Raw genomic sequence first — 12500 nt, 5'->3', positions numbered from 1 at the left:
CGCCGAACATGCATTTGATTGACGGTAGCGAAAAACGCATTTGTCGGTTGACGTTTGAATTAAAGAGTCCACATGTCCTATTGTTTGGTGGCGTTTTCGTAGACATCGACGAGTGTCCTTGCGTAAGCTCCCTTGTTTCACCACCTGACCCCTAGTGGGGAAACGAACAAGCGCTTGCAGGGTTCTTGCATTACGATTTCAATAAAAAAAATTGCTCGTCTTCCTTGAGAGGAGACAAACGTAGGTCTGATTTTTTTTCATTTCAAATTACTTTCCCAGGAAGCTTACTAACCTTACCAAGCGACTAGCACTGAGAGGCCTCTTTTGTGGAAAGCTGCATGATAACACATCTTAGTTTCCTTCTTAATTAAGTACTGTGCCACCGGCAAGAATTTAATAATGACACTACTTCGGCGTACAATAAGTAAAAGCTTTTGTAAAGCAGCGTGAAAACAAATTTAGCAAAAAAAACGCAGATCACCTTATTTTTTATATGCATTCAAAATCAATAACTTACACATACCTTCAGTTTGTTATTGTCCGTGTCAAGTAACTTTAATACCTTGGGAACGACAAAGGTAAACGTTTAATTAAGCGGATATTCTTTATTCATACCAAAAAATTAACACACTACTCCAGTGATGAATTACAATAATTTGAACAAAACTTTTAAAATGTTTGTTTCAGAAGCAATTATGCCTTTCTAGTTTCGCCTCATGTGCATTTCACGTATCCAAACTGTCTGCGATCAAGCCGAATTTTGTAGGACTAAGTATTTCCTCATTTTGCTGTTTCCAGAGCACTGAATGAATTTCTTTAAATTATTGAAGTTTCAAGGTTATATTTTTTAAGCGCAAGGGCTCTACTGATTGAGGAGTCTATAAATTACATCATTTAAATCATGCGGTAGTTGGCTTTTGATGCAGCGAGAAATGAAAATGGGAAAGGTAAGCCAACAACATGCACAGCCTGGCCGCAGGTGACGTAGTGAGCTCTTCCACTTTCTCGCGTTTGTGACGATGTCAGAGTATATTTGCCCGCTTCCTAAATATCCAGTTAAATGATGTTCAGGCTGTCCAAGAGGTAGAATTGAAAGTCAAATTTAATCCCGCTTACAATACCGATGATGAATTGTGCATCTCTTTGTTGCCTCAAGTAGTTGAGTCATTGTGTTGCGGCAATAAACACAGTGTGCGCATTGAAAATCATCGAAATAAGCTATATCACGCTGTGAGCCGCAGGTAAAAGGGGGGTTGGCGTTCAAAACACTAATTACGTAATTCAGCTAATGTACAGGCAGACACGACAGGCCTTATAACGTTATCCTTAATCCATGATATTCATCACCCTGCGAGCAGAGCCTCCTTTTGTCTTTTTCTTCACTGAGGAGGAGAAAAGTAGGCTCTGCCCGAATCGCGTCAACTCTTTGAAGCCGCCGCAGCCCGAGCTTCTGGACAAGTCAATCTTGTTTTCTTTCGTCAAACCGGTTATTCCAGTGCGGGCGTCCGTTTAGTGACAAAACCGATGGTTATAATTGAGCCCGCTGTACCATGAAAAACCAAGATGGCGGCGAGATCTGGCATATTAGGCTTGGGTTCGAGACTGTATTCTGGCAACATGCAGCGCATATTCAATAAAGATCTTACTCGATTCATGCAGAGCCTTTCTCAAGAACGCCAAAATCGAGCAAGCAAAAGAAAGGCTCTGCTAGCAGGGTGGATATTCATACGACTACTATCCTAACGCAATCTAATCTACAGTTTAGCGTCTTGAGTTTTTGGAAAGATTAATTAATCCAACACTTTTCGAAGAAAAATTTCTTTTGATGATATGCATCTAACAATTTGCAGTTTTGGCACTTGTCTCTGTTGACCTTGCCATTTTATTAGGGCGAGATGCTGGACTGATAGACTGGCAGCCTTAACAAGGCTTTCGAGGACGGTTGCACCGTTTGTTTTGTGTTTCCGCGTCATGTAATAAAATTAAAAGGAAAACAAATTGACCTTTACCTTCTTTATGATTTAATAGCCAGACTAATGCTAAAGTGGTTATTCTCTAATTGTACAAACTGAGAGGTCATCGTGGGTTGCCTTGGTTAAATTAATGGAGGTTAAAATTACAGTAATTGAAAAGAGAAAAAATATTTCGGTACTTCGACAAAGGGCCCATTGTCATGGTAGCTCCATAATAACGACTGAATAACCAGTTGTCAAATGAACATCAACTCAATCAGAAGTTATTGAGTATTGAGCTGATTGAGTTTGCAATTTATGATCGCAGGTAACTGGATCCTTCGCTTGCTTCGAGCGAACCATTCCGCGGGGCATCAAATTAGAGAGGAACAAGAAATTGGACTTTCCAAGCTAAGGCAATAAACTATACTAACAATAGAGAACATCATTTTGTAATCTGACTTGAAAAACATCAGTTTCGAGAGCAGGAATCAACGGCTCAAGAGATTCCCATTCAGTTAAAAAAACTACGATTTTCATTATCACACAGAAAAGTAAACTAAACTTTGAGTTTATGTTGACAATTACGGCGATCAACCTTTACTTAAGTTAAGTGACCCACACAATTAAGTATTACACTCTTACCTCTATTGTTTCACTCCATGATAAAAGTTTATTCCTGTGAAAACGTTTGGCGGTAGTTCTGAGTTCACTTAAGGAATCTTTCATTGATCCTTCATCGAATCCACGAAGAAGATCCATAAGTTCGCTAAATTCAAGATCTTTGTTAGTTTCGGCTTTTCCGTCCTTGGAAGACAATTCTGACATTGAGTCTCTCTCTTCGCAAGTACAAAGGCAGTTTCTCTCGAGGACTTCAGATTTCTTTTTCGGAAGCACGACTTTGATTGTCACAATTTTTTCTTTCTGGAGCTTCTCGCCGAGAGGACTTTGTCGTTTTGTTGGAGACCTCGGGCCTTTTACTTCAACTGGTTGTTCATCCTTCCGTTTGAGAATACGCGTTTTTGTCTCTACTTTAAGTCGTGGAATTCGAGAGCTGGTCGCGTCAAACTCGTCAGGAGAAGAAAATCTTGCGCCTACAACTTCTAAGTGTTTAAATTCCCATTGAGAAACGGTACAAGCCATTTTTGAGGAAACTAATGCCACAGCATTATTTCTTAGCAACTACAAACCGCGCAAAACACAAAAGTGGAGTTAAGTCTCCGACCTTCTCAACTCATCACGTCTCGTATTTCCTCTTTATCTCAGCAGTATCGATATCTCACAAACATTGGATGCAAAATAAGCGTGTAAATAAAGGATGTAAATATTGCTCAATTCTGCGATGAAGCTGAAATCCGCGTTCACTTGAATCACAATAGGGTTAGAAGTCGCAAAAGCACTCGCGCAAGTAATTAGTCGCTAATCGACCACGCAGTTGTCAAGTTTCGACTTCGTAATGCCACGCTGTCAACGAAAATTACGTCTCCTTATGATGTCACGGAAGGAGCAAATTAAAATTGACCAAAATAACGCAGGGAAGGCACGTCATGTAGTGAAATTTTGTTCCGTCCGTCAAGCTTGAAGTAACCTGCAAGATGAGAGTCTCATTTTGGCTTTTTTTTTTTTTAAGCGTTCTCTCTTGCAAACTAGCTGATAACCTATTGAAGTTAATTCTTTCTAGTTGTGAATGGAATCACGAGCCCGAAAGTATACTGCCCAAGTTCTGTATTTTAGTCGATGGAGAAAAAAAGACTAATCCATGACTAAAATAATTTCTTTCTCTCACACGTACATGTAATAATCATTTATGATTCGTTCTGATACAAATATTATTCGCTTCCTTTGCCCTCACCGCGCGCGAGGGAGGGCCGTACTGGGAAATGTTGGCCCGATGTCGTGGCCAATATTCCCCAGTACGGTCCCGAGCAAGTTTTTTATCATTTGGCATGGTTTCTTTGAGCGATTGGACACTTCTCCGTTTGGTGAATGTTCGTAATCTTCGACTTGAATCAGCGAACTTTGAACGGTAACCTTTTTACACGTAAAAGTAAATTCCGCTTGCTATTATCGTACTTTTGTGATGAAAAATAAATAAATTCCGCTTTTTGAAGACTTTTTGTGTTATCCGGCTCAACTTGAATTTCCCGGGAGAGAGAAAAAACGTTTCCATGGTAATGGTTAGTGTTGTAAGATCGCTACCAAAAAGTGCTCCATTTAGCCTGAGAATTGCTTGCCATATAATAATTCATGATATTTTCTATGTTATCGTCTTCAAGTTCGAAGTTCGCCCTTTCTGTCACTGTACATTTCTATTACACCGTTGGTGGAAATACTTTGACGAGGAAGAAGAAGATTAGCAGGCTACTGGCCGTTTACTGCCTACACTATGTCTAGTTCAGTTTTTCCCATTTGCTGAGTGTATAGTCAGCTGGTTTTTATCTGTTTGTACTCCCGCAATTCGAGCGTTTCGAGCAACGCAGTTTTACATCAACATCGGAAACGGAAGCGATTTTATAGTCTTCACAGCATCAGTTAGTAAGGAACAAAACATTGCCAAAAGTCAAAGACCGTTGCATAACTGAGGGAGAAAATATCGTAAAAATCAAATTTCGATCATCCTCAAGAATTAACTGTATCCCGCAGCCTTGTTTATGTGGACCCTGGACATTGGCACTAGCTTGTTTCAGGGGCACCCAACGTCAATTTTCGGCGGAACATTTCTTGTAAACTTTCTTGCTTGCCTGCCTGTCCTAGGATTTCTGAACATCTAAAACATGGTATAATTCCCTATTTTTAACGGATTTTTACCCTAAAAAGGTCACCTAGAATGTTCGGGAGCCTTTTTTCTGGCTGAAATTTTCGAAAACCGTTTTGATCCCTATAATTTTCGGATCACTAGACTTTCAGCTAGGGAATCCGAACAGATGAAAATTTTGGGGGGATAAAAATATGCCTACATCTACCGTTTAAATACTAAAATACGTTTAATAATGCTATGTTTAAGTAGTTTTGAACTATATTCTCGTTGGGTACCTCTGTTGTTTGACTTATTTTGTTTTTGAAAAATTTTCGCGGGAGTTCTTTAAAATCGTTTTGATTGGTCCACGTGGAAACGTACATCCGAGTAACGCATAGACGTCATACGCATTTATCACCTTGCAGTAATAAAATGGCTGCGAGATTTGGAACGGTAGTTTTGCTATTGGTAGTGCTTGTAGTCGCCTGTATTTTTGCCAATAAGGTAGATGAGGAAGAAACGTGTAGGCGATATGGTAATGGACAAGTCTACCCAGAAAAAACAACGATTTCTGAACATGCAGTTCATTGGAGCAAAGCTCAGAGTAAGTATAACTGTAAATTCAGGCGGAACAAAGACACGTGTTATTCTTTTTTTAAGCCAGAGAAACATCTTGAAAAGAGGCAATAATACGGTACAATTTTCTTGACATATTGGCTTGCAGCAAAGTATCAGGTAAAATATATTTATCCTGATGTTATTTCGATTCGAATGATTTATTTTCGACAAATCTAACATTTTACAACAAATTAGCCTTGCGTGATAAATAATTTCCTCAGCGTAATTGTGTGGTCTTTTGATATTGCTGAATTTACACGCGCGCAGTTGCTTTTAAAGAAGGAAGTTGCACATAAAAGATTTCAAAGTCTATTTTAGGTTGTTTATTCCACGAAGTACTTATAATCAGAGCTCTCCGCCGGGAATTGATGTTCGCTTTAATGCGTTAATCACTGAATCGGAACAGATGAAATATACCATTGCGGTCTTTGTTGGTGAGACGTGCAATATTCAGTTCTAAAATAGGCCAGACTGATTTAGTTTTATAGTGCAGTCAACTCGCGATTGATAAATAGATGGAATGGCTTGGCTGAAGAAAAGATTCCCTAAACGTTTGGAAATTAGGTTCCCAAATATCGCCTTTATGCACATCTGTTCGTACGTGAGTTGCGTTACTTTTAACCTCACGCAATACTGTACATGCCTACATTTCGGTAGTGACGATTGCCAGAAGAGAAAGATTAGCCTTAAAAAAATATAGCTTTCGACAGGAGACCGTAGAAAACGCAATCTGGAAATGCTTTATATAACATGAAGGCAAAAAATCCAAACCGACACATTTTGAGAGGAAAATGTATCCCACATGTTTTCTCTGCGGATAAGAAGAGATAGGCAATTGCTGGAGATATATCTGCAATGGTAGGCTGCTCTGTATATACAGGCATGGATAAAGGAAGATATTAGTGTGTGGTTGAAGGTTAACATATGTCCTTTTATAAGAAATGAAGTAAAGTAAGTAGCAACTAAACTTTCCCATTATTTCTAACCAGCTGGGAATACAATATCAACGCTTTGTAGGGATGTTGATTTCGATCATACTGCCTCCTTTTTATAATCAACGTACCTTTGTAATTTCATGAAAATTCTGAGGCTTTTGACAAAGATAGGGAGGCCAGGATGATTTTTGCATTTGTCAGTAAAATTATCTCTCATTTAATTCTGAACAGTCTCTAAGCCTGCACCTCATTGGGAAGGAACAGCAGTTGTAAATGGAGAGTTTAAAGAACTAAAATTAGAAGATTTTAAGGGTGAGTTGTCAAAACTGAAAGACATTGGATTAAGTCACTTGCAATCTGTGGAAGTTAATCTCAGATCAACAAAATTTTGGCAGTGGATAATTTTCCTGAAGCAATAATCAAGCAATTTGCAGCTTCTCCTTCTAAAATAGACGATACTTAATTTTTTGGAAGAAATAAGTATCCTCTTATCTATTTTTTCTTCCAGTCACATGACCCCTTTAATCCAGGTGGTTATGTTTCTGAGCACTCCCCTGCCACACCAGGGTCTTTGTTTCTCTTCCACTGCCCCCACCCCACCTGGCCAACAAAGAGCTCCAAAGCAGAGGGAACCTTCACCCTTTTCATGCCTTTGAAGACAGGGGTGGGGTTTGATTTATTATTTAATGTGTGGTAAATATAATTCCAGCAAAAAATTTCAACCGCAGAACTTTTGTCCGGAAAGAAAAGAGATATGGTGTCTTTGGTGTCGTCAACCTTTTAAAATTATATTATATATGTGTAATGCCAAAGACTGACTGACTTGATTATCACCAGCTTTAAGTCTGGCAAATTCTGGTCAATTTTATCCACCACAGGGCCTTCCTTCAAACATTAAACAGGTTAAATATAGTTGTGGTCTCCAGACTTATTTTTTATCTCCTTATTTTATTACAGGAAAATATTTGGTATTCTTCTTTTACCCACTTGACTTGTAAGTGTGTTATATAATCGTAAGCGTTAGGCTCAATTGCAAGTAAAACCTCTAGAACAAACTTAATTTTCTGTCAAAGCCTTTCGAAGGTTTTCCGAGTAATTTTGGCAAGGATTGTGGAACTGTTAGCATGCTCTAGACTTGTAGCTGACGAGGTAAGAAATTTGCCCTGGTGAGAGTAGTCAATGTAGTAGTCCCGGGAAGGACTGGTGTTGGTGACAATGACTGACATCCTGACATCCTGACATCCTGACATCCTGACATCCTGAAAGTTAATTAAGGTGATTCCCTGGGTTTGCATTTCGCAATACTACTGCGCATAATTGCTTGCATTATTGGCGTGCGCAGTAGCATGGACACATTGATAAAATGGTGGATTTTGCATTGATGCCAAGCCTAATCCATCAAGGAATGGATATTTTCTCCTCAACAAGGACGATGAGCCCCATTTTTTATTTCATATATATGCTGAGAATGATGTCTTCATGGACTAGTAGAAAAAACGATCAGCAAAAATCTATAACCAGTCTTTTGGCAATTTCATAAAATTGTACGGAAGTAACCATTACGAGTCGAACAGCCCACACTAAAGCTAAATCTATTTTGGAGTGTTGAGTACTCACAAAGGCATTCAAATACATTTTTCAGGCACATACTTGAATTATTCATAGATTGAAACCGTGCTCTGAGGTATGCAATGGATTACATTTTTTAAAATCCAGCTAAATTTGTCCAACATTGGGGGTGTGCAGCAATTAATTGTCAAAGCAGCTCAAATAGTCGTATTCGTCAGCATTGTCCCATGCAAACGAGCATGGTGACACCCCTTTTTTGTTACATTTTTATCATCTCCTTGACAAGTTATGACATTGTGCAAAGTTTCATTAGAAATTTATAAGTTCTGTTTCTAGGGAATCACCTTGAGCGATGTATGTTGTATGCACCAATAATTAACAATAATTTTATTCTATGAGGGTGCGCCGGATGTGAAGTGATAGATAATGCTTCAAGTTGGTTAAAATCATTTTATATCCAGCAAACCCAAGGAGAAAAATAATTATTAAAAACTCCAGGATCAATAACTTTTAAATGTATGATCGACTTAAGCATCGATTTCTGCCTTGGCTAATTCTGGTCCAAAACGGCTTTTGTCTGTCATTTTTTCTAAGAGCTGCAAAGTTGTTTTCAGGTCGCTTTATTGATGACGCATTCCTTGACCATATTAGGTACAGCACGTATATGAACTGATAGCCTGTGTCCGTAGTTCAGTTTTAATAAAGATATCTATTATTGCAGTCTTCCCTGCTAGCAATGTAAGAGCTAGCTAACTGGACAGACGAGTAATGATCCATACAGAAATGTCCAGAAATGCAGGCCAGGTAATTAATAGATGCACGCATATTTTAATAAGCATCGCAAAGTGAACCCTTGTGCTTTTCCCCAATTTCAACATCACCTGTGTTTGGGAATACAGACAATGTGCATCACAAAGTGTCCCCCAAATGCTGCTCCTCAAATAAGGATAAAACAGCTGCATTAAATTTACCCTAAGCTAAAAATAACACTAAGTAACCTTTACCCTCACCAAATTGCTGGAAATAGGAAGCAAAGCCTTAGACTTCACGTTGGATGTCAAAATTGGGCATGTGTCTCATTACTAGTTGCATTTCTGAACATAAGTGGATTCATAAGGCCAATGACCAGATAATTACTTTTATGAATCACATAACACAAAGTATCATTTGAATCTGAGGATGATTTCTGCTCAGGTTTTCAAAATGTCAGTGATGCGATCAATCACACCTGTCCAACAGCAGTCCTTCTCTGACAGGACTAATTCTCACTTGGGCAATCTGCTTCATCAGGTTTTGATATGGGTCATGGAATGAAATCATTTATTGCTTTATAACTTGTTGTCGCACTGTGCTTCATTTAAAAGATTGCCATTAATACCGGTACCCAGCCATATAACTAATAATTAGCTCCAGTGAGTTTAATGAACATTATTTGAACTCTTTATCACTGGTGCACTAATTGGGGAGACTGTACAGAAATCAAATGAATTTAACTCAGGTCAAATCGTAGGTCGGCGGGTCTAATTTGCAGGTTGCAGGTCGCAGGTTGCAGGTCATTGTTTCACCAATACAGAAAGTATCCTAAACATTCATAAAAGCTAACCTTAGCCCTAAAAACTTTTGTTTAGGCCTAATTAGGCCTAAGGGTAGATTTTAAGAATGTTTAGGATACTTTCTGTATTGGTGAAACAATGACCTGCAACCCGCAACCTGCGACCTGCAAATTAGACCCGCCGATCGTAGCTTGGTTTATAGGAGAGGGGAATACAGGAGTACTCTGGGAAAAACCTCTTGGAGCAGAGGAGAGAACCAACAAAATCAACCCACGTGTGACTCCAAGTGGGGCTGGACAATTTGTGAACCATGAGTGAGTCATGTGAGCAATGCGAATTTCACATTTAAGTCTAAGCACGCATTTCAAATAGCGCTGATACATGTAACAGTTCATAAGTCTAAGCACCCATTTTAAAATGGTTATCTTTCAATAATTTTGTGACTCGCATGGGTCGCCATGTTGGCTCGCATGACTCATGGCCATGGCTTGCATGGCTTACAGCCGTGGCTCGCTGGCTCCCACACTGTCCTTACTAACTCCAAGTCGAACCCCGGCCACATTGGTGGGAGGCAATTAAAAGTGCTCTAACCACTGTCACAGTGGCAACACTGCTTCTCACACTCCCCAGGTCATTATTTAAAGGTGCACTTTTTTGATTTTTATTATTGGGAAATTGTTTAAGTTATGCCATCAGCTGTTGAAAACATTCAAGTACCTGTCAAACACAGCTTCTTTTTTTGTTTTTCTATCCTTAATTAAATTGTGAACTTTTTTAGCACATTTGTCTGCCCAACGGAGATCATTGCTTTCAGTGACAGAATTGAAGAATTCCGCGCAATCAACGCAGAAGTTGTTGGGTGCTCTGTAGATTCAGTTTTTACTCATTTAGCTTGGTAAGTGCATTTTGTCCTAAATGCCATAGAGAGAATTTTAAAAGTTCTTATAAATAGCTGGTAGTTTTTTTGCTCCATGTTTCCCTTTCTCTCTTATTGTTAATGAAAAGGCTTTTCACGCTCTTTAATACTAATATTATATATAATATAATATTAATATTTAACAATTATTATTCCTTGCGCCCGAATGGGCTCTGAGTCAATAGCCCACGAGGCTGAAGGTCGAATGGGCTATTGACTCTGAGGCCATGAGGGCGAGAGGAATAATTGTTTTAGTAAAATCCAACTAGTTGGTCAAAAAAATATCGAGACAAAACATCTTTCGCTAGTTAAAGCTAGACTTTAATCCTTTTCTGCCGCCAAAACATTACAAATATGGCCGGCGCTTTCACTACTAGTGGGCTATAACAAATAGCCTATTAGTAGCTCAACCAATCAGAATGCAGCATTGATAATAGACCACTAGTTGGATTTTACTAAAAAGAGATATATAGCTCTAGGTCCCTCTTGTCCTGTTCACTACCCTTTGTTTCAAACTGTACAGTTAAGTTAATAGTGCAATCAGAATTGAACTTGATCTCATAATTTATTTTAAAATGCCATGTCATTGTTTCTTGTTTGCATTAAAAAATGGATGTCACAGGATCAACACTCCAAGGAAAGAGGGTGGCCTTGGAAAACTCCAGTATCCCTTGCTGTCTGACTTGAATCACCAAATTGCTAAAGATTATGGAGTACTGCTTGAGAATGAGGGACATACTTTAAGGTGTCTTTTTTAAATTAATTTTGACTTCAGGAATGTTATATTTAGCAACTATTCACCGACGTGGAGGTGGCTAGTGGTGGATATTTACTGGGCCATGGATACTAAAACAGTGAGATAATATAGCACAAAAAAGATGATTTTAACTCATTTATTCTTGCAAAGATTACAACATTTTCGGGCGCAAATTCCGCGTGAATTTCTTGGAGGTGAATAGCAAAGGATATCCAGAGTGAGTAGGCAATCAGCATGCACGTTCAACGCTATCCACTGTTTTAGTCTATACTGAAGCAGATTATCTCTGAGTAATGATGTTTCAAAAATTGGAAATTTTACAAATTTAATTTTAACTGCACAATAGATGCTACTCATAAACTGGTTCAGTGCAATTGGGAAGAATAATTATTTGAACAAAAATTGGTAATAAAAAATGTCAGTGTTATGTACAGTAGGAAATTCCTTTGTTATTTGGGAATTCAAACCAGAAGTAGAGAATGAAATCTTTTTCATATTCACTTTGTTGCAGAGGCCTTTTTATCATTGATGACAAAGGAACTCTTCGTCAAATTACCATGAATGACCTCCCAGTAAGTGTTAATTAATTAACGTCAGTTTTGCTGTACATAAAAATGATATAAGGTGGATTTCTTTTATACAGAGGTTAAACGTTTTCGAATACAATTTGGAATGAACTAGCTGATTTAATTATTTTGATCCTATGCCAAGTGGAGGATTTAATCTATTGCATTTAAAGGTTGTTGGTTGTCGAGTAACCACAAAAAAAAACTTCAGGCCTATAGTTAGCTTGAGAAAAAGTTTTAGGGCTATGTCAGTATTGGTACGGCAATTACTTGGAACCTGTGGCCTGTAGATTGCACCAACAGAACTGTGACTGGAGAACTTTTGCTCTGATGGGGCTAGTTTGTCGCCAAACCAAATGGGATGAGGATGCTTTTATTTTGACTGGAATATAATCATTGTATTATGATGACGATGATTATGATTATTGCAACAAATTTTATTTATTTTCACTTGAAGGTTGGCCGATCTGTGGATGAAACCCTTCGTTTAGTCCAGGCTTTCCAATATACGGACAAACACGGTGAAGTGTGCCCGGCGGGCTGGAAGCCTGGTAAAGAGACTATAATTCCAGATCCCACGGAAAAGAAAAAGTATTTTGCCAAGCAAGCAGAGAATGAAGAGGCAACGGAGAAATAAAATTAATTTTAAAATAAATTACCCATATGTTGAAGTCGTCAAGAAAGGCAGACTGTGTCACCTAGCTTGGTGAAGTTGACGTAGTGCAATGCTTTCAGACAATCTTTTTAGAGAACTTTTAACTCTATAGAAAGTTATTGGGTGTAGAGTTTTTATACTCGACATGTTTTCGATTTCAACCAACATTCGTCCACTATGCGTGCCAGTCGTTTCCTATTTGAAAGAACCTTGACACCTTTCCAGCGCCACTTTTCCCAGAC

At 38.6% G+C, this 12500-nt stretch overlaps 2 protein-coding genes across 3 annotated transcripts in view; one reads left to right on the top strand and one right to left on the bottom strand.

Annotated features, from left to right (window-relative positions):
- LOC138052902 (uncharacterized) overlaps nt 1–3391 on the bottom strand; it is an 83302-nt gene extending 79911 nt beyond the window's left edge. For both annotated transcript variants that reach the window (XR_011133173.1, XM_068899498.1), the window contains exons 1-2: nt 2598–3391; nt 524–562 (exon numbers count right to left, since the gene is read on the bottom strand). Coding sequence is in view for 1 of the 2 variants with exons in the window: in XM_068899498.1 (XP_068755599.1) it covers nt 524–562; nt 2598–3095 (537 nt within the window). In the remaining variant the exon portion in view is untranslated. The remainder of the gene's footprint in view (nt 1–523; nt 563–2597) is intronic.
- Nucleotides 3392–5080: 1689 nt separating this feature from the next.
- LOC138052900 (peroxiredoxin 2-like) overlaps nt 5081–12500 on the top strand; it is a 7443-nt gene continuing 23 nt past the window's right edge. Inside the window, exons 1-7 of the mRNA XM_068899496.1 lie at nt 5081–5293; nt 6474–6554; nt 7200–7236; nt 10143–10259; nt 10903–11025; nt 11549–11609; nt 12061–12500. The exon at nt 12061–12500 is cut by the window's right edge and continues 23 nt beyond it. Of these exons, the coding sequence (XP_068755597.1) occupies nt 5122–5293; nt 6474–6554; nt 7200–7236; nt 10143–10259; nt 10903–11025; nt 11549–11609; nt 12061–12240 (771 nt within the window). The 5' untranslated portion in view covers nt 5081–5121 and the 3' untranslated portion in view covers nt 12241–12500. The remainder of the gene's footprint in view (nt 5294–6473; nt 6555–7199; nt 7237–10142; nt 10260–10902; nt 11026–11548; nt 11610–12060) is intronic.

This window comes from Montipora capricornis, chromosome 6 (assembly GCF_036669925.1).
Source record: "Montipora capricornis isolate CH-2021 chromosome 6, ASM3666992v2, whole genome shotgun sequence".
NCBI classification, from domain to species: Eukaryota; Metazoa; Cnidaria; class Anthozoa; order Scleractinia; family Acroporidae; genus Montipora; species Montipora capricornis.
The sequence above is the reverse complement of the archived record's forward strand: the minus strand, read 5'-3'. Positions and strand labels throughout refer to the sequence as shown.